At 40.3% G+C, this 26,464-nt stretch overlaps 5 protein-coding genes across 6 annotated transcripts in view; 1 reads left to right on the top strand and 4 right to left on the bottom strand.

Annotated features, from left to right (window-relative positions):
- LOC128378862 (E3 ubiquitin-protein ligase TRIM21-like) overlaps positions 1 to 25,943 on the top strand; it is a 109,330-nt gene extending 83,387 nt beyond the window's left edge. Inside the window, exon 2 of the mRNA XM_053338429.1 lies at positions 24,295 to 25,943. Within this exon, the coding sequence (XP_053194404.1) occupies positions 24,297 to 25,943 (1,647 nt within the window). The 5' untranslated portion in view covers positions 24,295 to 24,296. The remainder of the gene's footprint in view (positions 1 to 24,294) is intronic.
- On the bottom strand, positions 86 to 5,712 carry btbd3a (BTB (POZ) domain containing 3a). The gene is made up of 5 exons (XM_053336664.1): positions 5,599 to 5,712; positions 5,172 to 5,418; positions 3,585 to 3,675; positions 2,676 to 2,794; positions 86 to 2,104 (listed from the first exon to the last, which is right to left on the bottom strand). Exons 2-5 carry the CDS (start codon positions 5,309 to 5,311, stop codon positions 1,072 to 1,074), a joined length of 1,383 nt encoding a protein of 460 aa, XP_053192639.1. The 5' UTR covers positions 5,312 to 5,418; positions 5,599 to 5,712; the 3' UTR covers positions 86 to 1,071.
- Positions 7,493 to 9,166, bottom strand: LOC128379022 (E3 ubiquitin-protein ligase TRIM21-like). The gene has a single exon (XM_053338632.1). The coding sequence runs from the start codon at positions 9,161 to 9,163 to the stop codon at positions 7,493 to 7,495; it is 1,671 nt and encodes a 556-aa protein (XP_053194607.1). The 5' UTR covers positions 9,164 to 9,166.
- LOC128376673 (E3 ubiquitin-protein ligase TRIM39-like) lies at positions 12,427 to 14,162 on the bottom strand. 2 transcript variants are annotated; one of them, XM_053336465.1, is made up of 2 exons: positions 13,481 to 14,162; positions 12,427 to 13,357 (listed from the first exon to the last, which is right to left on the bottom strand). In XM_053336465.1, the coding sequence occupies exons 1-2, from the start codon at positions 14,160 to 14,162 to the stop codon at positions 12,522 to 12,524; spliced, it is 1,518 nt and encodes a 505-aa protein (XP_053192440.1). In that variant the 3' UTR covers positions 12,427 to 12,521. The 2 variants fall into 2 exon arrangements, with proteins under 2 accessions (XP_053192440.1, XP_053192431.1); XM_053336456.1 differs by having other exon boundaries at positions 12,427 to 13,899; positions 13,936 to 14,162.
- Positions 17,639 to 18,679, bottom strand: LOC128378871 (E3 ubiquitin-protein ligase TRIM21-like; the record flags this gene model as incomplete). The annotated part of the gene is made up of 1 exon (XM_053338440.1): positions 17,639 to 18,679. A coding segment is annotated over one exon (1,041 nt), but the record flags the coding sequence as incomplete, so codon positions are not given.
- Positions 25,944 to 26,464: the final 521 nt, after the last annotated feature.

The following is a 26,464-nucleotide window of genomic DNA, read 5'->3' as shown; positions in this document are numbered from 1 at the left end:
ACTGGATAGAAGACAGAGACCTACACGTGTTAATGGGAATCTAATGAAGGACTCAGCTGGTATCAGGATCACTTTAAGGGTGCTTGGATTGGTGCTGGTATCGTAAGTTTTTAAAAAATGATACCCAGCCCTAGTTACGAGTCGCAATGATTTAAACTGAACTGAAACGATTAGAGTCAGTCAATCACTTAAATTTAACGACAACAAATTTGATACTTGATGATTCGATGGTTCAATTCATCAAACCGACACTTTTATATATTCCAGCCTCTGTAAAAATTTGACGTGTTTGATATGATTGTAGGATTGAATGTCTTTGGGTTCAGGATTGTTTGAAGACGTTTTGTCGGCCTCAAAATAAACCAAACTAACAGATCAACTGCACCGGTTTCATCCAGAGACGTTCTCACAGCCGCAAATTAGTATTCTAAGTTATTTCTTATTGTCACGTTTCAACTGATCTACTAACAAGTATTGCCTGTGATATATCTAACTCCTCTGTAGACCTCCATCGTTGTTACAAAATACTATTAAAAACACGTCAATGAGCCTCACCGCTAGCAGAAATACTCACTAGAGCACCAAATGTGGATTCATCCACCGCTGAAAATAGTTCCCAACCACTGCGTTATTTTCTCTAAACTACAATAAACCCAAAACCTGTTTTAGGAAATTAATGAACCATTGTCAAAAGTGAAACTATATATTTGTGAAGTGTTTTTAAAGATTGATGTCATCAGTATGAACCAATGAGCTCGGAGCTGAGAGTAACATAGTGTTAAGATCTGCTGACAGTAAGAGGAACATAAAAATACTCTCTGAACGGTGTTGACATGATTCTCCAAACAAACAAAAAACAACAACACAGGTGATGAAGGAATGTGAGGATTCAGCTTCTGTTTGTTCTGATTGACTCTTTTTGTTTCAGTCACACGTCGAAGGCTCAGCAGATACTTCAGGAGTCTCCCTCTCTTCAGCTTCCTGAGAACTCCGTCTCCACAGTTTCACATTTAAAGTCTTGATGGCAGTGAAGCAGGAAAATCTCTGCGGCGAGTTTCCTCCGGCCGGGGTTCAGGCGTAGAAGATGAGCTCCGGGATCTGTCCGCCCTGCACTCCGGTGCCGTTGGTGCTGTCCGAGGAGCACTGGAACTGGAAGGTCACTTTCCCACACTGCACCTCTGTCATGCCCTCCTGGCCGAAGTAGCTGAGCTCGTTGCCGTCCAACACCACGCTGGCGGTGTAGAAGGTGTCCGGCTCGATCTGCACCGGATACTCGAAAAAGACGGGGAAGGTGTTGCTGGAGCCGTCTGAGAAGTACTTGATGATCCTCTGGGCCATCGGCACGCCCTGCCGCTTCAGCTCGATCTTGGCGCTGTACTCGGCCGACCCGCAGCTGGAGCCGTACAAGCCGAAGCCGGCGATGAAGACGCGTTTGTCCACAGCGAACTGGATGCTGTCGCAGCGTCCTCGGTACCGCCACTGGTTGCTCCTGTAGGCGCAGGACTGGAAGCGGTGGCAGCGCTGCGGCGCCAGGCCTTTACGCGGTTTGGTGCAGAACAGCAGGTCGGGCTTCTTGGCGGCGGTGTACCACAGGAAGATGTCGTTGGTCTCGTTGAGCGTCAACACACCGGACTGCGCCGCTCCGTTGGCGAAGTCCTCCAGCGCCATGGTGGGGATCCGGATCAGGTAGATGGCCTTCCCCAGCACCAGACGCTTGTTCTCGATGGTTGGCGACAGGTCTTGTCGTTGGCACTCGGCTTCGGCCCAGTTCAGCGCCGCCTCGAACACCACCATCTCTTTGGCGTTGAGCGTCTCCCGCCGCAGGATGCTCTCCAACGTCTGCGTGTCGATGTCGCAGAACCCCTCGGAGCGCAGCGCCAGCTCCGCCTGGGCGTCGATCACCTCCCAGCAGCGCTGCGTCAGGTCAGGCTCCTCGAACAGGCAACTCTGGGACAGAAGCACGCAGGCGTTCTTGGCACTCAGGCTGGTTTCCAGGAAGTTGACGCAGGCTCGGGCCAGGTGAGGCACGATGTACTTTTTGGCAGCGTAGAGTGTAGCGAGCACCGTGTCGGCACACAGGTCGATCTCATCACAGTAGATGTACCTGCGACATAGAAACAGCTCAGTCACCTGCAACATCTGGTGCAACAAAACTAAATCACAACACATTTAACTGACTGCAGCTCAGGTGACGTTAATCATAAAGCTGATGGTTTAACATCCAAATGTTTTTGAGCAAGATACTCAAACTCAACCCCAAATTTCTCCATACGTACAGTACTGTGCAAAAGTCTTAGGCCAACATTAGATTAGTTGTTTTAGCAATGCTATAATGACGATATATATATTTATTTCTCAGTCTCTTAATTAGAACAACCAGAAAACACAGGAAATGTGTATGTAGTATTAAAAAGAAAGAAAACAGCTTCTACAGGCTAAAGTGTGTAAGTATTCAGGCTGGAGTAATAGCAGGAACCTGAATTAACAGTAATATTCAATAATTAATTTTAAATTGTGTGGACATAGTTCCTGTATTTGATTGTTTGGTGAGATAAGACTCACACAGAACTGTATGTGTGAGAAAAGAGCTGAAGTTTGGCCCAAAGACTCAAACGTAGTGTAATAAGTTCATTCTGCTGTTTTTATAGAAAGGCAGAGTTAAATGTTCGACATACTTCAACATGGCGAGGAACGACGGCGGTTCCACGTCAGGGATCCGGATCTCCTCCTGATCCTCGGCCAGTTCTCCGTAGAACATAGCGTGGAAGACGGAGCTGCCGACGGCCAGAACGTACTGCCGAGAAACGAGAGACCACACGGACCACGGTCAGAGGTTTTAGCTACACTTCTACATCTCAATGATTTTAATGCAATACAGAAATATTATTACAAACTTTTAACTTCAGAAACTTCTAAATAAATAATAATGTTCTAGGTCAGGGATGTCAAACATGCGGCATGTGGGCCAGAACCGGACCGCCGAGGGGTCCAATCGGGCCCGCTTTCCTTCCTTCCTTCCCTCTTTTCTTCCCTCCTTCCTTCTATCTTTCCTTCCTGTCTTCTTTTCCTTCCCTCCTTCAATTTGTCCTTCCTCACTTTCTTCCTTCCTTCCTTCCCTCTTTCCTTCTCTCCTTCTGTCTGTCCTTCATCCTTTCTCCCTTTCTTCCATCTTTCCTTCCTTCTATCCGTCCTCCCTTCCCTCTTTTTTTCCTTCCTTCAATTTGTCCTTTCTCCCTTTCTTCCTTCTGTCCTTCCATCTTTCCTTGCTTCCTTCTTTCCTTCCCTCCTTCTGTCTGTCCTTCCTTCCATCTTTCCTTCCTTCTGTCCGTCCTTCATTCCTTCTTTCCTTCCTTCCTTCTGTCTGTCTGTCCTTCCTTCCTTTCTCCCTTTCTTCCATCTTTCCTTCCATCTTTATAATGTTCCGGCCCACATGATATCAGATTGGACCGTATGTGGCCCTTGAATGAAAATGAGTCTGACCATCCTGTTTTAGGTCTTTCTTGTCATTACGACTTATTTTTATTATATCAACATAAACATATTTTCCGAGGAACCCAGACCTCAGGGCCTGATCCTGGTGTTACCTTGTGTCCCGGTACACGCTGCGTCCCACCAGGCGGCCCGACCACAAAGTGAACATCTGCCATCATCTCATTGTTGAACATGACTGAATTCCTGCAAACACACAGTCACACACAGTCACATGATGTTTAATTCAAGGTGTTAGTGTTGAATCCAGCTTTTTCAATGTGAATATTTTCTGGGTTGTGGATCAAACTCGATCAATAAGACTACTGCAAACACTGTGCTGCCTCTGTGGTTGATGTTATGACCTCAGCTGGTTATCTGAGCTGTCGGCCTCCACGGTCTCAAACAGCTGATCATATCTGCAGTTTCTGAGGTTCAGATACCAGTGATGAAAATAACATAAGTACATTTACCCAAGTAATACAACAAGCTTTTAAAATACAACACATTGTTAAAGATGAAACCAGTCAGCAGTGTGTAGTCGGCTCACATTTCAGATGTCTATGAGTTGTTAACAGCTCCACCAAATACTGATTCTTCCCTCTAAACTTCTCACATGCTTTCATTTCAATAAATGTTCAAATGATCCAATATTTCAGCAAAAATCAAAGATTAGAGAAAAAGTCCAAAAACTGAAAACACATTTGTGTATCAGAACTTTGTTTTTTCTTCTTTCCTCTTCCATTAATCATCTCAGCAGCCCTCACATTTATCTGCTGACTCTTTGGAGGGGCCCCACCCCTAGGTTGGGAACCACTGGACTAAACTAGCTAACTGTATATAAAGTAGTGTAAACTAGCTAACTGTATATAAAGTAGTATAAACTAGCTAACTGTATATAAAGTAGTGTAAACTAGCTAACTGTATATAAAGTAGAGTAAACTAGCTAACTGTATATAAAGTAGTATAAACTAGCTAACTGTATATAAAGTAGTATAAACTAGCTAACTGTATATAAAGTAGTATAAACTAGCTAACTGTATATAAAGTAGTATAAACTAGCTAACTGTATATAAAGTAGTATAAACTAGCTAACTGTATATAAAGTAGTGTAAACTAGCTAACTGTATATAAAGTAGTATAAACTAGCTAACTGTATATAAAGTAGTGTAAACTAGCTAACTGTATATAAAGTAGTATAAACTAGCTCCACCTCCAGCAGCTACAACAGTAACATGCTGCTCTAACACTGATGCTTCACTATTAATAATCTAATGATGTCATATATAATAATACATCACTACTTTTACTGTAATACTGCATACTACATCACTATAATACTGCAGTACTTTTACTGTAATACTGCATACTACATCACTATAATACTGCAGTGCTTTTACTGTAATACTGCATACTACATCACTATAATACTGCAGTACTTTTACTGTAATACTGCATACTACATCACTATAATACTGCAGTACTTTTACTGTAATACTGCATACTACATCACTCATAATACTGCAGTACTTTTACTGTAATACTGCATACTACATCACTCATAATACTGCATACTACATCACTCATAATATTTCTATACTACTACAGTATGATATGTAATGCATGACTTTAACTTGTAATGTAGTGTGTTATTATTGCAGTATTAGTAGTATTAGTAGAGTAAAGGCTGTGTAGACACTGACCTCTCCCGGATGGTCGGGTACAGGCCCTGCCAGTTGCAGCAGCCCTGAGCGGCCGCGGTGTTGTTGTTGGTCCGGTTCTGCTGCTGGTACTGCTGGATGGAGGGTAGCAGCTTCTTACTGGGAAACAGCTCTGCAGCCATTATCCTCCTCCTTAGACTGCAGGCCGGATCATAGCAGCTGCTGCACCGGGCTGAACTGCTGCTGCTGGAGGAGGAAGAGGAGGAAGAGGAGGACTGACCGACGGGCCCTGCAGAGAAACACATTCAATGTTCAAACTCTGCAGGAATAAAGCATCGTACTGTGTTTATAATCCGATTTTCAGTTTTAACTTTAGCATGCCTGTGCTAGTCAGAGAGCTATCTGATTAAAAAAGCTGCACAGCTCTGGTTGTCAGTCTGTTTTTAAAGATAACTCGGTTAGCACTCACTTTACTGCAGTGTAGACGTGTTTGTGGTTGTATCTTCTCTCCACATGAAGCAGTTTTTAGTGTTTTAGTTGCTGCAGAGAGGCAGACGGCTCAGCTTTGTTTACAGTGGCTAGCAGCTTCTTCTGCTCAGTGTTTACAGTAGAGAGGACGAGTCAAAGGGCTCAGTGGCGACACCTGCAGGAAAAAGGCATGTAACTACACCTGCAGGACACACTTACCAACCACTGACAGGCAGTGTTGGGGAGTAACTAGTTACATAGGCATGGGCCGGTATGAGATTCTAGCGGTATGATAACCATAAGAACAAATATCACGGTTTCATGGTATGGTGGTGATTACAGCTCTAAAATGTTCCTAAAAGGAAGACAAATAAAGACAGACATGTTAATTTAACCTGAATCTGTAATGACAGTGTGAGGGGTCGTGATACTCGACGCTGCAGCTGCACCACCTGAGGGATTTCTGACCTGCACTTCCTGTCTTTGACCAGACTAAAAACAGCTCATACCTTACAATAGGAACGGTATGAGAGAAAATCTGGTGGTTTCGGTTATCATGGCTTTTTCAAATCACGGTATACCTTGAACACGGTTATCATCCCATGCCTAGTTACATGCATCGACGTTACATCATTTGATTTTGCCCCTTATTTATTTATTTATTTATTTATTTACATTTTAAACCTTATATCACGTTTTATGTGTATGAATGTGTGTATATATGGTCATGGGTATGGGTGAGGTGTGCTTGGAGTATGTGGAAACATTAGTTAGAACATTAGAAAAGTAATAAAAAACAGGGTTATGAAGGTTACCTTGGAAATGTAATAGGTTATAGATGACTAGTTATCCTATTTATCCTATTTTTTGTATTGAGTAATGTAACTTATTACATTCAATTACTTTTTGATGACTTTCAAATTAAATAAAAATGAATAATTTTCAGCTGTTAGGGTAAATGTTCCCATTAAGCACCAAAATCTAAGTCCAGCTGTTTTTCATGGATACTGACATGATTTATAAGGGAGATAATTTCTTATAAAGCAACATTTATCTCTCATTTGAAAATGCATTCATTAGTTCATGTAGATTTTGGAATATAAAATAAAGATATTCGATTAATAAAGTGTAAAATGTTTAAACTTTATAAAAAACATAATTTAAAGCAGAGCTGTTGAATTGGATTGAATTAGATGCACAGGTTTCCCCAATGAAGTGGCAGGTGACTGTTCATATATGTTATATGTATGTGTCTATGAATGTTATCAAAATGTGTCTGTTATCATAATTAAAGGTGAAAAAGACGCTAACACTAATAACATTGGTTGAGGGAATACCACCACCTACATAACAAGTCAGTAACTCTTGAAGTCAAAATAACTGTAAATTGCATCCATAGAACAGTAATTTACATATTAGGCTATATATAATAATATAATATCACTTACATTACAGAGTATGACAGATACTAGTAAACACAAGACATTTTCACTTTCTCTATAATCTATCTTTAATAATTTCACTTAAAACACAATAACCATTTACAGGCAAACTGGACTTGAAAAATCAATATTTGCAAAATCATCAAAAAAAATGTCATGTTGAGATTTTCAGAAAAATGTCTCTTATAGAAATTAGATGCCATCACAGTTATTAGATTAGATTAGATCAAATGTATAATCTCGTAAACCCAAATCCCTGATATTTACCTTTTAAGTAGTTTTGAAGTTACATGTCATCATTGTCTCTTTTTATATCTATAAGATCAACAGAATTATACACACAGCCAAATAACTTACACACCAAGTCAGTAAGGCCAACTAAACTAACTGTATCAGTAAAATTGCATCCATAGAGCAGATACATATGAACAGTGTTATTAACTTATCACTACATCACTGAGTTTTACAGGGATCAGTAAACACAGCCGATGTGGGACAGATGATCAGAGGGGCGGAGTTTTTACCACCATCATTATTACAGGGACTGAAGAATGGGTAGAGTTTCTCAGTGAAGGAGCAGCCAGTAAAGGAGTAGATAAGAGCTACAGCATCTACGTCATAAAAGGAGACCAGACCCTTCTCATAATCCACAAACACCCCCACCTTCTGAGGCTCAGACTTCAGAGAGACACGGACTGCAGGGCCACTATTAGCACTGTACTCATTTCTATTTCTTAACCATATAGTCCAGACACCATCCTGAGGGCTCAATTTGATGTTACCCTTCCTGTTGATTGACCGTCTTGCCACACCTAAAGTCCAGTCAGTCTTCTCTTTAACCTGAACCTCAAAGTAAAATCTGCCTGAAGAGAAACTCTGCTTTCCTAACACACTCACACAATAAGAAAATCTCTTCCGGTTGTCTGGGAGATTCTTCTTCACATCTCCATGATTTACTTGTTTCTTATTTTTAGACAAGATGAGTTGAGGATGTGCTGTATCAGGATCAAGAGTTACATCCACTGCATACTGCTGGACCTTTTTCAGCTGAGCCTCAGCTTTAACCAGCTTCTTCTTCTGTTTACTGAGCGTCTCCTCCAGCTGAGCCACAGCTTTCACCACAGTCCCCTCATATGATGATGGACGGACGCTGACCTCTGTCCAGTCTTTGGTGGGTGGAGCAGCTTTCAGGGACGGGAAGTTTTGGAGAAGGTGGAGGTGGTCTTCAGAGTGTGAGAGCTTCTCCACCTCAGAGCTTCTCTTCTTCAGCTCAGAGATTTCCTGTTCCAGCTCTTTGATGAAGTCTTCAGCCTGTTTCTCTGTTGTTCTTTGCTTCTCTTCAATCGTCTCAATGAGCTCATTCAGGCTTCTCTCAACAGACTCCTTCAGAGCGGTGAAGACCTGAACACCTCTGGCTTTCTCTCTGTCTGCAGCTTCCTTATTGAGGTCAACTGAGTGTGTGATCTTTTTAATCTTCAATCGTCTCTTCTGGATCATCTTCTGAATTTCAGCCTCTGTCTTCCCCAGCTCTGCCTTCTTTCCTTCATATTCTTGTTTCAGAGGAACAACATCATGTGTCTTGTGGTCTATAACAGAGCAGAGCATGCAGACACATGTCTGATCGGTCTTACAGAACAGCTCCAGAGGTTTATCGTGCTTCTTACACATCCTGTCTTCCAGGTTCTCCACAGGGTCCATCAGCTGATGTCTTTTCAGACGTGAAACTGTCAGATGAGGCTCCAGGTGAGTCTCACAGTAGGAGGTCAGACACACCAGACAGGACTTCAGGGCCTTCAGTTTGGTTCCAGTACAGGCATCACAGGGAACTTCTCCTGGTTTGGCAGCTTGTTGCTCTGAGCTGCTGCTGCTGGCTTTCTGTTGAGCTTCCTGTCTGAACTGAGAAACCATCTCAGAGATGAAAGTGTTGATGTGAAGTTCAGGTTTTGTGTAGAAAACCTTTTTACACAGTGGACACAGGTACTGATCATTACTGTTCCAGTGTTCATTGATGCAGTTTTTGCAGAAGTTGTGTCCACATGGTGTGCTGACTGGATCAGTGAACACATCCAGACAGATGCAGCACAGAAACTGATCTTCAGATAGCAGACAGCTGGCAGCAGACATATCTACACAAGGAGAATAAAAGCGAAAATGGGTGGGACGACACATTACACAAATATCAATTGTTTGTTGAGTATTACAAGTATGATGCAAAAATCATGTTGGAAGGTTTTTGTGTAATTTAACTCAACTTCACTTAAGAAACACTAATGTCTCTAAAGTTTCAAACAGTAATGTCTCAGGGAGCCAAATGGTGTGTTGTATTTGTGACCTCTAGCTGTCATGAAGTGGCTCTTGTATGTCATACAGTTCAAGTCCAAAAGAGGAATTCACTGCTACGTGGTTCCCACAATAAAACCAACTCAATGGAAGATGAAGTCTCATCACATGATTATTGATATCCCAAGATATCACAGCCATTGTGACTGCTCGGTTGTCAAACTTCCAGATGTTTTCACACCAACAATAGTTGATTAGTAAGCAGTGTGGAGGATAAGAAAGTTAAGATAAGAAGTTAAAAAGGAGAAACTAAAAGTAGAAACCAAAATGAGAGGTTAAATAGTTATTCATTAATAAAAAAATTATTGCTTTTTCCATGACACTTGTGATTCTACACACCTGACTGCAGGGGTGGAATGGCCATTGGGAGAACCAGGATTTTTCCCGGTAGGTCGATCAATAATGGGCTGATTTTTATTTGTTCATTTAGTTTTGCCAAGCCTTGCCATGGTAACTCTCCTGGCCCAGGGGCAGAGACATGTACCGGCCCACAGAGGCCCATTGGCTTGTCTGTCTAAAGAATACCTGGCCCAATGGCCCTATGATAGGCTACACAGGCCCCGGAGTCCCACCCATGCATGGGTAACCATATTCATATACTATCCTGATTCATTGATTAGTTGCTTTTATTAACCACTTAACCATTATTTTCATCAAAGGATGCCACATAATTGCAAATCTGCAAGTGTACAAATCACATGTTGCAATGTGATGTGGTTTGAGCATGTAGATCTGCTATTTTCACAATTATTGATCATTTCTACCTGTAATGACATCCCCCAAATCACGTCACCAGAGGTAAAGTGTTTTAAGTATCAACATGCACCTTTCTTCATGCCCACAGTCCAATTTGTTCATGAAGGACATTAATCTAACTACATAACACATATGTAGCCTATGCTTTACATATTTTAAAGATAAAACAGGTTCAGCAGCCCCTCTCAACAACAACTGCCTCCATTTTCTTCATAAGTGGAATATAGTAGTTGTTTCATCATGTTTGAGCAGAGCTGTAAGTGTAATGTTAGTGCTGGTTGTTGTAAATATAATCAGCTATACTCACCAGTGTTTGAGTCAGTTGTTGAGAATGAAGTGAAGAACTCGCTTTAATTTTTCTTCAGAGAGAAAAAAGACAGTTGTGTTGACTGCAGTTCCTCATGTTTTTGACTAACTTCAGGGTTTTTTTAAGGAACTGGAACTCTTCTCTTTGCAGCGATGCTCCACCTCTTCCCGCAGCTTGTTCCTGAAGTTTCGTTTCCTTTTTCAGGTTTAGACATGATTATAGTCACATACATTTGTCACATGATGAGTTTAATCTTTAGAGAGACATTTTACTTCTGTTCAAGCTCACAGAAAAGTTTACAATAACAGAAAAACAAATCTTAATGTCAGTCCAAAGTTCAGCTCACTGTTTGTCCTGTAAAGTTTTAACCTTTTCATGTAATTCTAGTATTTTCTTTTCTCCTGTAGTTGTTACTAAATCAGATTAGGAAGTTGAGAGGTGTAAAGTCTGTCCCTGCCTTCATCAAACACTCAGCCATCAATGGGCATTTCCTGATGTGGGACAGTTTTGGATGATACTCATTGGATGGCTGAAACGTCTAAATCACCTTAATTCATACAATAAAAGCTTCTCTGGTCAGTAACATTCATTCATTCAAGCTTTAGAGTGTACCTCCCCATCTTTTACCAAATGTTTTCCTGGAACTTAAGCTGTAATTTCATAGTATGAATCTATCCATATAAAATATTTACTGGTTCCAACTGGGACTTAAATGTAGGGGGGGGGGGGAAACAAGACAACAAAGCAAAAGGGATTTAGAGTGTATTTCATCACCATTTATTGTGTAATTTCACAGAATTTATGGGGTAACTTCTTATGAATCAGTATTTATATAGATGAAGTGTCCTTTGCTCATTGCAGTTATGAAAATCACTTTTTATGGATGTGAGTTTGGAAGGCAATCGTCACCCACGCTCCAGGGATTTATTATGATCATGTCTTCTGCTTAATTGTATGAATTTAAATTTAAATTTGATTGAAACTGTACTGACCTGTATCTGCCATTAGATTGTTTCCTGATTTTAAAAACTGTTCTGGTCTTTTACTTGAGCTGTCGAGTCTGTAGATGATTCTTTGGATGACAACTCAGGAAGGACTATAAGTTGATGGTAAAACCTTTTTGAATTAGAGTAAATTAAATTAAATTAAAGTAAATTGAACGGGCACAGTTACATCCCGTGGTGGATTTATCTGGTGGCTGGGCATCACACTCACTTCTTCACTTCTACCGAGCCCTTTGATAGGTTATATTGATTTTTAAGTCAAAGCATGAGATTGAAACCTGCTTTAAAAGGACTTGCAGTGCTTTTAATACTTCACACTATCACTGCAGTTAAATCCTGTGCAGAAGAAGTCTCAAAGTCACTGAGGTTTGTACAAGTTGTCTGTGTTTCCCTCTTGTGTCCAGCAGAGGGCAGCATAACAGCACACATCAGAGAGAGGACAGTTTGATAATGGCAGGGACAGACTGCACACACCCCTCAACTTCCTCGTCTGATTTGGTAAGTGAGTTCTTCACTTCTTTCTTTACAACTCACTCAAACACTGGTGAGTACAGCTAATAATATTTTCTGTGTTTCAACAACCAGCATTAACACAAAACTTACAGTTCAACACAGACAAGAACACTCTTCATTTCTGACATGAAAATTCAACTATAGAATTCAACATTATTTTGTCTCTTTGATTAAACTTATGAATCATTCTGTAATAAAATTCTTACAAGTCAAATGAACACAAGCCAGACCCATTGCCAGAAAAAATATGTATTACTTTTTTATTTTGTTTTAGTAATTACATTAGATTACATTAATCTAATTCTGATTAAATCAACTTTATATTGTACATTACCATTCAATATATACATCTTTTTAAGAGGAATGACAGTGAATCTTGTAAAAATTGATCAGTTCACCATTGTTTGTTTTGTTTTTATGAATATAGTCTATTGCCATGTATGTATTGACTGCAGTGTACTATCAATAATTTGCCCATTGTCTATTCAGACAGAGTCTACATTGATACTGTACATTGTTGGCAATGCTTCTTTGCTTACTAAATTGCAGACAGAAAATATGTTTAAGCAGTATGATTGACAGGACAGATTATCAAAGGGGCGGAGTTTGTGCCACCATAATAAAGACCGGGACAGAAGTATGGGTAGAGTTTCTCAGTGAAGGAGCAGCCAGTAAAGGAGTAGATAAGAGCTGCAGCATCTACGTCATAAAAGGAGACCAGACCCTTCTCATAATCTACAAACACCCCCACCTTCTGAGGCTGAGCCTTCAGAGAAATATCGACTGGAGGACTATTACTGGCTTTGTACTCATTTCCATTTCTCAACCACATAGTCCAGTAACCGTCCTGAGGTTTCAGTTTGATTTGTCCCTTCCGTTTGATCGACTCTCTGGCCACTCCTAAATTCCACTCAGTCTTCTCTTTAACTTGAACCTCAAAGTAAAATCTGCCTGAAGAGAAACTCTGCTTTCCTAACACACTCACACAATAAGAAAATCTCTTTGGGTTGTCTGGGAGATTCTTCTTCACATCACCATGATTTACTTGTTTCCCATCATGAGACAGGATGAGCTCAGGATTTGCTGTATCAGGATCAAGAGTCACATCCACTGCATACTGCTGGACCTTCTTCAGCTGAGCTTCAAACTGCTTCTTCAACTGTTTACTGAGCGTCTCCTCCAGCTGAGCCACAGCTCTCACCAGAGTCTCCTCATATGATGGACAGATGCTGACCTCTGTCCAGTCTTTGGTGGGTGGAGCAGCTTTCAGGGACGGGAAGTTTTGGAGGAGGTGGAGGTGTTCTTCAGAGTGTGAGAGCTTCTCCACCTCAGAGCTTCTCTTCTTCAGCTCAGAGATTTCCTGTTCCAGCTCTTTGATGAAGTCTTCAGCCTGTTTCTCTGCTGTTCTTTGCTTCTCGTCAATCGTCTCAATGAGCTCATTCAGTCTTCTCTCAACAGACTCCTTCAGAGCGGTGAAGACCTGAACACCTTCTGCTTTCTCTCTGACTGCAGCTTCCTTACTGAGGTCAACTGAGTGTTTGATCTCTTCAATCTTCAGTCGTCTCTTCTGGATCATCTCCTGAATTTCAGCCTCTGTCTTCCCCAGCTCTGCCTTCTTTCCTTCATATTCTTCTTTCAGAGGAACAACATCATGTGTCTTGTGGTCTAAAACAGAGCAGAGTGCACAGACACATGTCTGGTCGGTCTTACAGAACAGCTCCAGAGGTTTATCATGTTTCATACACATCCTGTCTTCCAGGTTCTCCACAGGGTCCATCAGCTGATGTCTTTTCAGACGTGAAGCTGTCAGATGAGGCTCCAGGTGAGTCTCACAGTAGGAGGTCAGACACACCAAACAGGACTTCAGGGCCTTCAGTTTGGTTCCAGTACAGACGTCACAGGGAACTTCTCCTGGTTTGGCAGCTTGTTGCTCTGAGCTGCTGCTGCTGGCTTTATGTTGAGCTTCCTGTCTAAACTGAGAAACCATTTCAGACATGAATGTGTTGTTGTGAAGTTCAGGTCTTGTGTTGAAAACCTTTTTACACATTGGACACAGGTACTGGTCTTTACTGTTCCAGTGTTCATTGATGCAGTTTTTGCAGAAGTTGTGTCCACATGGTGTGGTGACTGGATCAGTGAACACATCCAGACAGATGGAGCACAGAAACTGATCTTCAGCTCTCAGACAGCTGGCAGCAGACATATCTACACAAAGTGAAATAGTGAAAACATATTGAAAAAACAAGTTTGTCAAGTGTTACAGTCACAATGAAAAAAATCACGATAAAAGCTGTTTGTTTAATGTTACTCAACTTCACTTAAGAATATCATACCATACATAAATATTTTAACATGTCAAGTTGTTGCTGTACTACTAATATCTTTAATGTTTCAAACATGAATGTCTCAGGGACCCAACTGGAAGAGTCGTCTAGCAGTTTCCCACTGTCATGAATTGGCTGTTGTATGTCATTACAGTTCAAGTCCAATACAGGGCTCCACTGCTACTAGTATAGTAGGACGATACATAGCTGTGTGCAGACTGTACATGGCTAAATGTGTCTTCTTCAATTAAACCAGCTCCACAGAAGATGAAGTATCTGTACCTGATTATTGATATTACAAGATATCTCAACCACTGTGACTGTTTGTTAACCCAAGACAGCAGGCAGTGTGGAAGCTAAATTGAGAAATTAGAAGGAGATGCTAAATAGTTATAAATTAAACATCACTTTTATTACTGTCTGTGACACTTTTGATCCTCAACACCTGACTGTTGTTTTAAGAGATTTGAGAAAAAGTGAACCTGTCCTTTAAAGACCGTGTAAAGTGAATTCAGACATTTTCTTCTAAACACATTAAATAGGACATAAATGCATTTATAAAAAATGTGTAAAAAGCATTTCAACCATTTAGATTTGAATTGTGGAGCTGGGCTTCACAGGATTTAGTGGGCGGGTCTGAAAATCACCACAGTGTTACTGCATAAACCGCCCCTGCTGCTGTAGAGGCATAAACACATTCAGCACACACTACTACTACTACAGTCTACAGTTAGCCAGTTAGCCGCCGAATTAGCCACTGAGCTAGCAGCCGGGCTAGCAGCTGAGCTAGCCGACGGGCTAGCAGCGGCAGAAAGCTCTCAAAGGGAGCATCCATGTTTCTGGTAGAGGTGGTGACTTTGATTGACAGGTGACACTTGGTAGGGTTAATGGTCCGGTAATGATTTGCTTAACTGAGCTGGACCGGTGTATTAACTCAGACCGGGTTCAGTTAGGCTGAGTTTCAATTAAACCTTTTAAAAGAACACAGTAACTTTACATATTTCATACAGTGTGTATATGCTCACTCCAGTCAGAATCATTATAGCCTAGTTATTGTGATAGTTATCATTCTTAGTGTGGACGGCTATTACATCATATCCAGATCCAACCTCTCACTGTATTTTACTGGTGAATAGGACACATCGGTGTATAAGATGCACCCCCACTTTTAAATGAAAAAAAAGGTGCATCTGATACATCGTTTTTTACAGTAATTTAACCATTTATGCCACAATTTTCTTCATTAGTGTTGTTGAAATATAATGGAGATATTATTCTTCATTAATATTAAATGTATTTTAGCTTTAAAGTACACGTGCAGATTTTCAGATGGCAGTCCAGTACATTTCCTCTGGTGATGAGTCTGACTTCAGTTTTGAACAATTGCCAGTTTGAAATTAAGAGTGAGTTTCCTGTTTGAGCAGCGCTGTAAGTATTGTGTTGCTGGTTGTTAAAACACAGTAAATATTATCAGCTGTACTCACCAGTGTTTGAGTCAGTCGTTGGGAAAGAAGTGAAGAACTCAGTTTAATTTTTCTTCAGAGAGAAAAAAGACAGTTGTGTGGATTGCAGCTCTTTGTGTTTGTGACTAACTTTCAGTTTTATTTAAGGAGTTGAAGCTCTTCTCTTTGCAGGGATACTCCACCTCTTCCTGCAGCCTGTTTACGGGGGTTTATTTCCTCTTTCAGGTTTAGACGTGACCATTGTCACATTCCTCTGTAACATGAGGAGCTCTCGTAGAGGTCTTGTAAATCTCTTATTTCTAGCTTGCACCTTATGTTGTATTTCTGACCACTGATATTTATAGATCATATTTATTGATCAAGTGACATCATGTTTTTAAGTGTATCGTATTCTAGTGTATTTAACCATATTTTATGTTTCTCTATTCTTTCTAATCCTCATTCTATTGGCTGTCAAATGACACACATTATTAGTATCAACCCATCAATTAGCTAGTGATCTTTCAAGCCATCTCATTGGATGATTGAGGCGGCTCTTGTTTGTATATATTAAAGTGTGATAATGCTTCCCATGATATACTTGATGATGTTCTGAGGGACTAAAACATTGTTACTCATTAACACTAACCAAAAGTAAGTGAGACAGTCTGTGTGGGAGCTTTTTTCAGTTTTTGGTTGCATATGCCTTCTATGCAGCTGCCACTACTCAGGTGTGCAGAGATTTGTGCCTTTATTTTCAGAGGTCTGCCGGTCCAAAGTTCCTCTCACTGTTTGTCCTGTAATGTTTTAACCTTTTCATGTAATACTTGTATTTTCTTCTCTCCTGTAGTTGTAACTAAATCACTCAGTTGGTGTCAGTATCACTTTAAGGGTACTTGGATTGGTACTGGTATCATTTTTTTTAAGGATTCCCAGACCTAAAGCCAAGTTACTGTACAGGCTGTAACATCAGACACCACAACAGCTCAAATACATTGATCCAAAAGGATTCAATAATTAGAAAAGAATCAGAGGATTTATGGTTTATTCATAAGCAACTGTGTCAAAATCCAACAATTATACATCAATATTTGCAAAATCATTAAACAATATAATGTGTCATGTCTACATGTTATAGAGATTTAAACAAAAAGGTTTCTTATTGACACTTGATACAGTAATTAGATCAGATTAGATAACATTACATACAATTTATAATCTCCTAAAACTACATTTTTCCCTTATATAGCCTTTAAGTAGCTTTGAAGTAAAATGTCATCATTGTCTCTTTTAACATCTATAAAGATCAACAGAAATATACACACAGCTGAGTAACCCTCACACCATGTCAGTAAAACTTAAAGTACAGTATAACTGCATCCATAGAGCAGTAATTTAGATACAAACAGTAATAGTGAGTATTACAGACCCCAGTAAACACACCTATTTCCACTTTAAAAGCTCTACTCCTTATAACAGAGACACATACACATAGTATGTCTGTATACGTTCTGATCTTGAAGCTACATTAATCACTGTAGATTTCAGTCTTGATACAGACTTGGTATCTTAAAAAACTTTTTAGATTTTAAAGCTTTGTTGGTTTGAACAGAATTTCTCTTCACATGTGATTTTCTTATGATGGATTCTACAACACTGAAGAGCTTAATGAATGAATAGTGAGAGGACACTGAAGCAGTAAAAAGACAAGTAAAAGGTAAAATCCAACTTTTAAAATTGATCATCATTGCATGGTCTCTAATCCACTGACATGCTAGTATAGACTACTGTGGCAGGATTGTAGTATGGATACTTTCCATATTTACATAGTGGGTGTAAAACATAAAGATCAATTCATGAAGTTAATGAATTGTTGGTGCTGCTCAATATGTCGCTGATCATAAAAAACTAGATCAGGCAGTTTGATTGACAGGACAGATGATCAGAGGGGCGGAGTTTTTACCACCATCATTAAGACAGGGACAGAAGAATGGGTAGAGTTTCTCAGTGAAGGAGCAGCCAGTAAAGGAGTAGATAAGAGCTGCAGCATCTACGTCATAAAAGGAGACCAGACCCTCCTCATAATCCACAAACACCCCCACCTTCTGAGGATGAGACTTCAGAGAGAGATCGACTGTAGGGCCAGCAAGAGATTTGTACTCATTTTCATTTCTCAAACATATAGTCCAGTAACCATAGTGAGGACTCAGAGAGGGTAATCCCTTCCTGTTGATCGACTCTCTGGCCACTCCTAAATCCCATTTAGTCTTCTCTTTAACCTGAACCTCAAAGTAAAATCTGCCTGAAGAGAAACTCTGCTTTCCTAACACATTAGCACAATAAGAAAATCTCTCAGGGTTGTCTGGGAGATTCTTTTTCACATCACCATGATTTACTTGTTTCCCATCATCAGACAGGATGAGTTGAGGATGTGCTGTATCAGGATCAAGAGTCACATCCACTGCATACTGCTGGACCCTCTTCAGCTCGGCCTCAATCGCCTTCTTCATCTGTTCACTGAGCGTCTCCTCCAGCTGAGCCACAGCTTTCATCACAGTCCCCTCATATGATGATGCACAGACGCTGACCTCTGTCCAGTCTTTGGTGGGTGGAGCAGCTTGCAGGGACGGGAAGTTTTGGAGGAGGTGGAGGTGGTCTTCAGAGTGTGAGAGCTTCTCCACCTCAGAGCTTCTCTTCTTCAGCTCAGAGATTTCCTGTTCCAGCTCTTTGATGAAGTCTTCAGCCTGTTTCTCTGTTGTTCTTTGCTTCTCTTCAATCGTCTCAATGAGCTCATTCAGGCTTCTCTCAACAGACTCCTTCAGAGCGGTGAAGACCTGAACACCTTCTGCTTTCTCTCTGTCTGCAGCTTCCTCACTGAGGTCAACTGAGTGTTTGATCTCTTCAATCTTCAGTTGTCTCTTCTGGATCATCTCCTGAATTTCAGCCTCTGTCTTCCCCAGCTCTGCCTTCTTTCCTTCATATTCTTCTTTCAGAGGTTTATTGTGCTTCTTACACATCCTGTCTTCCAGGTTCTCCACAGGGTCAATCAGCTGATGTCTTTTCAGACGTGAAGCTGTCAGATGAGGCTCCAGGTGAGTCTCACAGTAGGAGGTCAGACACACCAGACAGGACTTCAGGGCCTTCAGTTTGGTTCCAGTACAGACGTCACAGGGAACTTCTCCTGGTTTGGCAGCTTGTTGCTCTGAACTGCTGCTGGCTTTCTGTTGAGCTTCCTGTCTGAACTGAGAAACCATCTCAGAGAGCAATGTGTTGACCCTCAAGTCAGGTCTTGTGTTGAACATTTCTTTACACAGTGGACACAGGTACTGGTCATCACTGTTCCAGTGTTCATTGATGCAGTTTTTGCAGAAGTTGTGTCCACATGGTGTGCTGACTGGATCAGTGAACACATCCAGACAGATGGAGCACAGAAACTGATCTTCAGATAGCAGACAGCTGGCAGCAGACATATCTACACAAAGAATATAAAAGTGAAAACGTATGGAAAAAACAAATTAATTACAGAAATATCATAGTTTGTCACGATGACGAAATCATGATGAAAGCTGTTTAATGTAACTCAACTTCACTGGCAGCATATGTATCTACACACTGAGAATAACAGTAAAACTGTGAATTATACAAATATTGTGGTGATAAGTGGATTGCAATCATGATGCAGAAATCATGTTGAAAGTCTTTTGCTCAATGTAGCTCAACTTCACTTAAGAATGCTGACCTAATTGTTTTTGTCAAGTTGCTGCTGTAAGACTAATGTCTCTAATGTTGGTGTTAGGGACCCAACTGGAACAGTCGTCTAGCAGTTTCCCTCTGTCAGGAACACTCTCGTCATAGATGAAACCATTTATTGCAACAAATGGTAACACAGATTTACATGCTGAGCTAAAAACAGGGAGCGCAATGCAAAACCCCTGTAGAGTGGGCCGAAAGAAAGACATGAATTGCAGATTGACCCTAGAGCCATGATGGGACCCTGAACCAGAAAGGTGGAGGCAAGCTTTGCTAGCAGCAGTGTGAGCAATGGTGAAGCTAAATCAGTGTAGATGGGAGTAATATTTAAAGGGACCGCCTTGTGCTGAGAATGGCTGTGATTGGTGTGTGACTGAGAAGGTGTGCTGATTCAGTCAGTGGCTGTCAGCTGATTACAGCTGGGGCCTATGACTTCCCTGTCCTGCATGGACTAACGCTATGCTTCATTTGATTGTCATTACAGTTCAAATCCAATAGAGGGCTCCACTGCTACTAGTATAGTAGGACGATACAGAGCCGTGTACAGAGTGTATATGGCTGAGCCAGAAAAGAGCTGTATCGTCATGTTGTTCATGTTATAAGTTGTAAATATGGTTCCTACAATTAAACCCACTCCACAGAAGATGAAGTATCTGCACCTGATTATTGATATCCCAACATATCACAGCCACAGATTTTTTCACACATGAAGGCATACATTTGATTAGCAAGCAGTGTGGAGGATAAAAGGAGAAATAAAAAGGAGAAGTTAAAAGGAGAGTCTAAAAAGCAGAAACTAAAAGGAGGGTCTAAAAGGAGAAGCCAAGGGGAAAACATAAAGGAGAAGCTAAAAGGAGAGGCTAAAAAGCAGAAACTAAAAGGAGGGTCTAAAAGGAGAAGCTAAGGGGAAAACATAAAGGAGAAGCTAAAAGGAGAAACTAAAAGGAGAGGCTAAATAGTTATTCATTAAAAAAATGCTTTATTACTTTTATACTTATCACTTTTGATCCTCCATACCTGACTGTTGTTTTAAGACACTAATGCTTCACGAATGAATAATTAGCCTAATAATAAATCAGAAATCATTATTTGAAAAGTAGAAGTTGTTTAACAAGAAACAAGAAATGCCAAAAGTTTCATAATGACGAAGATCCAATAGGTGCAGCAGGCCCTCAAAACAACGACAAATGAATTTATCAATTCATGCCTCAATTTTCTTCATCCATGTTGTTGGAAATATAGTGGAGATATTGTTCTTCATTTCTAATGAATGTATTCTAGTTTTCGATTATGTATATGCACGCAGTCAGACGACAGTACAATAAATTTGGTCTGGCAACGAGTCAGACTTCAGTTTATTTGACAAATGTGGATTTGAGAGTGTAACTTCCTTCCATTTGAGCAGAGTTCTAAGTTTTCCATTAATGCTGGTTTTTGAAACACAGTAAATATAATCAGCTGTACTCACCAGTGTTTGAGTCAATTGTTGAGAAAGAAGTGAAGAACCCGGTTTAATTTTTCTTCAGACAGAAGTGTGGACTGCAGCTCTTCGTGTTTCTGACTAACTTCCAGTTTTATTTCAGGAGTTGAAGTTCTTCTCTTTGCAGGTTTCCTCTTTCAGGTTTAGATATGATCATAGTCACATACATCTGTCACATGATGAGTAATACTGTCATTTCTTCTCTGACCTGTATCTGCCATTAGATTGTTTCCTGATTTTAAAAACTGTTCTGGTCCTTTAATTGGTGATTCTTTGGGGGACAGCTCAGGAAAGACGAAAGTTTGATGTTAAAACCTTTGAATTAGAGTAAACTGAATGGGCACAGTTACGTCCTGTGTTGGATTTAGCTGGTGACTGGAAACCTATAGGCCTATTTTTTTCAGTTGTGTTAGAGCATGCAAAGATAGTGGATTGGGTAAAAGAAGCAGGCGTGTGACCAATGGAGCTGCTTACTCTGGGCGTCACACTCAACTTCTACCGGCCCCTTTGATAGGTTTTTATTGATTTTTAAGTCAAAGCATGAGATTGAAACCTGCTTCAAAAGAACGCGCAGTGCTTTTAATACAGGTACTAACACTAACAGCTCTATTTTATTTTATTCTTTATTTTTTTAGGAGAACATGACAGAGAAAAAGACTTTACACTGCAGTTAAATCCTGTGCAGAAGAAGTCTCAAAGTCACTGAGCTTTGTACAAGTTGTCTGTGTTTCCCTCCTGTGTCCAGCAGAGGGCAGCATAACAGCACACATCAGAGAGAGGACAGTTTGATAAAGGCAGGGACAGACTGCACACACCTCTCAACTTCCTCATCTGGTTTATCCAACTACAGAAGAAACAAAACTATAGGAGAAAAGAAAGTTAACACAGAAGAGCTGCAGTCAACACAACTGTCTGTTTCTGTCTGAAGAAAAATTAAACTGAGTTCTTCACTTCTTTCTCAACGACCGACTCAAACACTGGTGAGTACAGCTGATTATATTTACTGTGTTTCAACAACCAGCATTAAGACAAAACGTACATTTCAAGACAGACAAGTACACCCTTTTCATTTCTGACATGACAAATTAAACTATAGATTCAACATTATTTTGTTTCCTTGGTTAAAATAATGAATAATTCTGTCATAAAATTCTTACAATTGTCAAATGAATATAAGTCAGACATTTTGCCAGAGGAAATTATACATTTTTTGTTTCAGTAATTGCAATTAATTTTTAGTTTTTATGTGGATAAATAAAGTGAATCTATCTATCTGGTTGTAGTATGTCATCGTAGTATGTTTTAAAGCTAAAATGTATTCATTATTCATCAAGAACAATATCTCAATTATATTTCAACAAGACTGATGAGGAACATTTAAACATGCACTGATACATTAGTTCATTAGTTCTTGTTGTGAGGAGCTGCTGCACCTGTTGGATCTTTATCTTTAAGCAGGTAATAACCTAATATATGCCTACTATGATCTACATTGTTTTCTTATCAAACAACTTTACAACAATGAGCTGAACTGACTTTGGAGCATGAACGCTCCACCAACTGGCTTTTGATAAGGTTATATAACACATTTCACATGACAGGCATAAACTCATTGGGCCTCATGCAAACAAAATTTCATATTCTTATCTTACGGTTATGTTAGTATGTATTTTCATATCCATGCTGTACACAGCGTGGCACCGGGAAGTCCGAAGAAACATGTCGAAGAATGATTGATAACAGACCAGAATAACTTGAGGTGCCCCACAAAGGATATCACGTTCTTGTAGTGTATTTTCTGCTACAGATCTATGTATTATGTATTTCTTAAAGTTCTGTGTGTAGGCCTTAAGGATAGTTTATATAACAGTCAGAGTCATAAGATGGGCCTTCTCTGTGTAAACTTGATATGAACCTCCGTTCATAATAGCCAGAGGCTGGGGAGGACAGCTGATACCTGTATAATGGTACCATTCTATATAATGAATGGTACCATTATACAGGCATTATACATTCTATATAATGGTCATTAACATCAGGAGGTATTGGATCATGGGAACATAAACAAGTAATCGATTGTGTCCTTTTAAGGTTGAAAAGCCAAGTGTTCATGCTTGGGATGTATGCATTTGTGGGGTGTAAACTTAGTATCCTTAGCAGCCTCAAATTGATAAAGTTCTGTCTCCACTGACCTAGGCAGGGTTCTAATTGATAATTGGTAATAAAGAAAACTAAAAAGAACTTCGACTTGGTCTTTCATCCATTCTTCTCACTCGGAGGGTGATAAAGTTCACCACATTCTGCTCAAACTATGTCCTGAAGATATTTGAGCCTCTCTGTGACAGTATAAGACTCTTGTGTTCTGGAGTGAATCTTGGTCAGTGTCCAACGGAATGCCGACCTGAACCGAACTCGTAGTAAAACATGCATTAAGACAGAACCCCTGACTTGATTCATCACTCCCAGTACTCCCAGTACCCTGACTGCAGTAAGCAGATGGGAGCGGGGCTCAATGTGGGCGGAGCCGCCCACTTTCGACACCACCCATTGCTCGGGCGCCATCTGGTGGCGGAGACTAGGCAGCAGATTCTCAAATGTCAATGCAGCACCTACGGACAGAGTGGCGCTGTTAGCTGGATTTCATTAAAATAGAGAGCTGATAATTAAGTTAAATGTATTAAGTACCATTGTTTGATCAACTCTGTCCTGATATGTTACACCTCTGGGTTCAGCTTATAATTAAATAAAAATTAGCCATACTGTGAACGCTGCCTCATCACTAACAGGCACCGTCACAGACATAAAACAAAAACAATAGAGGTGGAGTATGAACCAAGGCAGAACCAGAAATACAGGAAAGGTCCATCACACTCCAGTTAATCTGAATTTGTCAGTGACACATATCTACAGACGAGACACATCTGTGTTTCCTTCTTTAGAAAACTTTACCTGAGTTCAAAGATTTTTCTTCTCAACGTGTCTGAATCGCTGACAACTTTTACCGTATTTCAGCAGATTTTAACATAGAACTTCAGCTTTCCTCAGAAAGAAAATGTAATGATTTTCATTTCATAATGATTCTTTTCATGTGAAGTGAAATTCAGATTACCAATACTTTTTATTACAGTAAACATACAATAATTATGAATGAAGACTCAAACCTTCTGTAAAAAACACGTCTTTCTTTTCTTTCATACAAAGTAAGATGGGTGTTGTCTCTTAAGGATTCTTAACATTCTTTCTTCTTTCAAGCTCCTTTTCTCCTAAGTTACTTGAAATGAATTCTTAAATAATATATACTTTTTTTTTTTTGCACTAACTTTTGTTTTCTGTGTGCAGATATGTCTGCTGCCAGCTGTCTGAGATCTGAAGATCAGTTTCTGTGCTCCATCTGTCTGGATGTGTTCACTGATCCAGTCAGCACACCATGTGGACACAACTTCTGTAAAAAATGCATCAATCAACACTGGAACAGTAAAGACCAGTACTTGTGTCCAATGTGTAAAGAGGTTTTCAACATAAAACCTGAGCTTCACATCAACACATTGCTCACTGAGGTTGTTGCTCAGTTCAGACAGGAAGCTCAACAGAAAGCCAGCAGCAGCAGCTCAGAGCAACAAGCTGCCAAACCAGGAGAAGTTCCCTGTGACGTCTGTACTGGAACCAAACTGAAGGCCCTGAAGTCCTGTCTGGTGTGTCTGACCTCCTACTGTGAGACTCACCTGGAGCCTCATCTGACAGCTTCAGGCCTGAAAAGACATCAGCTGATGGACCCTGTGGAGAACCTGGAAGACAGAATGTGTATGAAGCACAATAAACCTCTGGAGCTGTTCTGTAAGACCGACCAGACATGTGTCTGTGTCCTCTGCTCTATTTTAGACCACAAGACACATGAGTTTGTTCCTCTGAAAGAAGAATATGAAGGAAAGAAGGTAGAGCTGGGGAAGACGGAGGTTGAAATTCAGGAGATGATCCAGAAGAGACGACTGAAGATTCAAGAGATCAAACACTCAGTTGACCTCAGTAAGGAAGCTGCAGACAGAGAGAAAGCAGAAGGTGTTCAGGTTTTCACAGCTCTGATGGAGTCTATTAAAAGAGGAGAGGCAGAAGTTACCAAAACAATCAACGAAAGACTAAAAATGACAGAGAAACAGGCTGAAGACTTCATCAAAGAGCTGGAACAGGAAATCTCTGAGCTGAAGAAGAGAAGCTCTGAGGTGGAGAAGATCTCACACTCTGAAGACCACCTCCACCTCCTCCAAAACTTCCCATCCCTGAAAGCTGCTCCACCCACCAAAGACTGGACAGAGGTCAGCATCCGTCCATCATCATATGAGGGGACTGTGGTGAGAGCTGTGGCTCAGCTGGAGGAGACTCTCAGTAAACAGATGAAGAAGCTGCTCGCTGAAGTCAAGCTGAAGAGGGTCCAGCAGTATGCAGTGAATGTGACTCTTGATCCTGATACAGCAAATCCTAAAATCATCCTGTCTAAAAGCAAGAAACAAGTAAGTTATGGTGATGTGAAAAAGAAACTCCCAGACAATCCAAAGAGATTTAAATGTTACCCAAATGTGTTAGGGAAGCAGAGTTTGTCTTCAGGCAGATTTTACTTTGAGGTTCAGGTTAAAGGAAAGACTGAGTGGAATTTAGGAGTGGCCAGAGAGTCAATCAAGAGGAAGGGACTAATCATTCTGAGACCTCAGTATGGTTACTGGACTATATGCTTGAGAAATGGAAATGAGTACAGTGCTTGTAATAATCCTCCAGTTGTTCTCTCTCTGAAGTCTCAGCCTCAGAAGGTGGGGGTGTTTGTTGATTATGAGGAGGGTCTGGTCTCCTTTTATGACGTAGATGCTGCAGCTCTTATCTACTCCTTTACTGGCTGCTCCTTCACTGAGAAACTTTACCCATACTTCAGTCCCTGTAATAATGATGGTGGTAAAAACTCTGCTCCTCTCATCATCTGTCCTGTCAATCATACAACATGATGATTTTTCTAATGATAAGCAATTTAGTAAGTATTGCCAGCAATGCTTATTAAACTAATTTCTAGTTTAATGCCCACTGCGAAAATATATACCAGACCAAGTATTGATGCCACAATACTGGCACAGCAGTCAATACCAGGATATCTATCTGCAGGATTGGAGACATAAAAACAAAACAAACAATGAAAGGATGCATTCATGGTAATTATAGTAATGGTACGAAATGTTTCCATTAGAATATTAACCCTTGCTGTATGTTTAATATACAATATTCATCTGTCATATCACATGTAAAAGGACAAGGGTTAAATTTCGCTATTTAAAAAGTAGTTTATTTCATGTTTATTCATTTAATCAGTTTGTAAATCTAACTATTTATACTTTAATTTCATATGCATAGCTGTGCAGTATATTAATACATGCTTTGTATTGTACTCAGTTTTACAGAAACAACCAGTAAAGCTACGCATTTTTGAAAGAACATGGTTTCACTGACATTTTTGTTCGCTATCTGTCTAGCC

This window comes from Scomber japonicus, chromosome 2 (assembly GCF_027409825.1).
Source record: "Scomber japonicus isolate fScoJap1 chromosome 2, fScoJap1.pri, whole genome shotgun sequence".
NCBI classification, from domain to species: domain Eukaryota; kingdom Metazoa; phylum Chordata; class Actinopteri; order Scombriformes; family Scombridae; genus Scomber; species Scomber japonicus.
The sequence above is the reverse complement of the archived record's forward strand: the minus strand, read 5'-3'. Positions and strand labels throughout refer to the sequence as shown.

What these genes read in the sequence shown, in the direction of transcription:
- btbd3a (XM_053336664.1), bottom strand. Translation starts at nt 5,311, where the DNA reads ATGGCTGCAGAGCTGTTTCCCAGTAAGAAGCTGCTACCCTCCATCCAG. An exon ending in AGCGTGTACCGGGACACAAG is followed by an intron (nt 2,795 to 3,584) that starts GTAACACCAGGA and finishes GTTTCTCGGCAG; the next exon opens with TACGTTCTGGCCGTCGGCAG. An exon ending in TCGTTCCTCGCCATGTTGAA is followed by an intron (nt 2,105 to 2,675) that starts GTATGTCGAACA and finishes TCTATGTCGCAG; the next exon opens with GTACATCTACTGTGATGAGA.
- LOC128379022 (XM_053338632.1), bottom strand. Translation starts at nt 9,163, where the DNA reads ATGTCTGCTGCCAGCTGTCTGCTATCTGAAGATCAGTTTCTGTGCTGC.
- LOC128376673 (XM_053336456.1), bottom strand. Translation starts at nt 14,162, where the DNA reads ATGTCTGCTGCCAGCTGTCTGAGAGCTGAAGATCAGTTTCTGTGCTCC. An exon ending in ATGTCTGAAATGGTTTCTCA is followed by an intron (nt 13,900 to 13,935) that starts GTTTAGACAGGA and finishes AGCCAGCAGCAG; the next exon opens with CAGCTCAGAGCAACAAGCTG.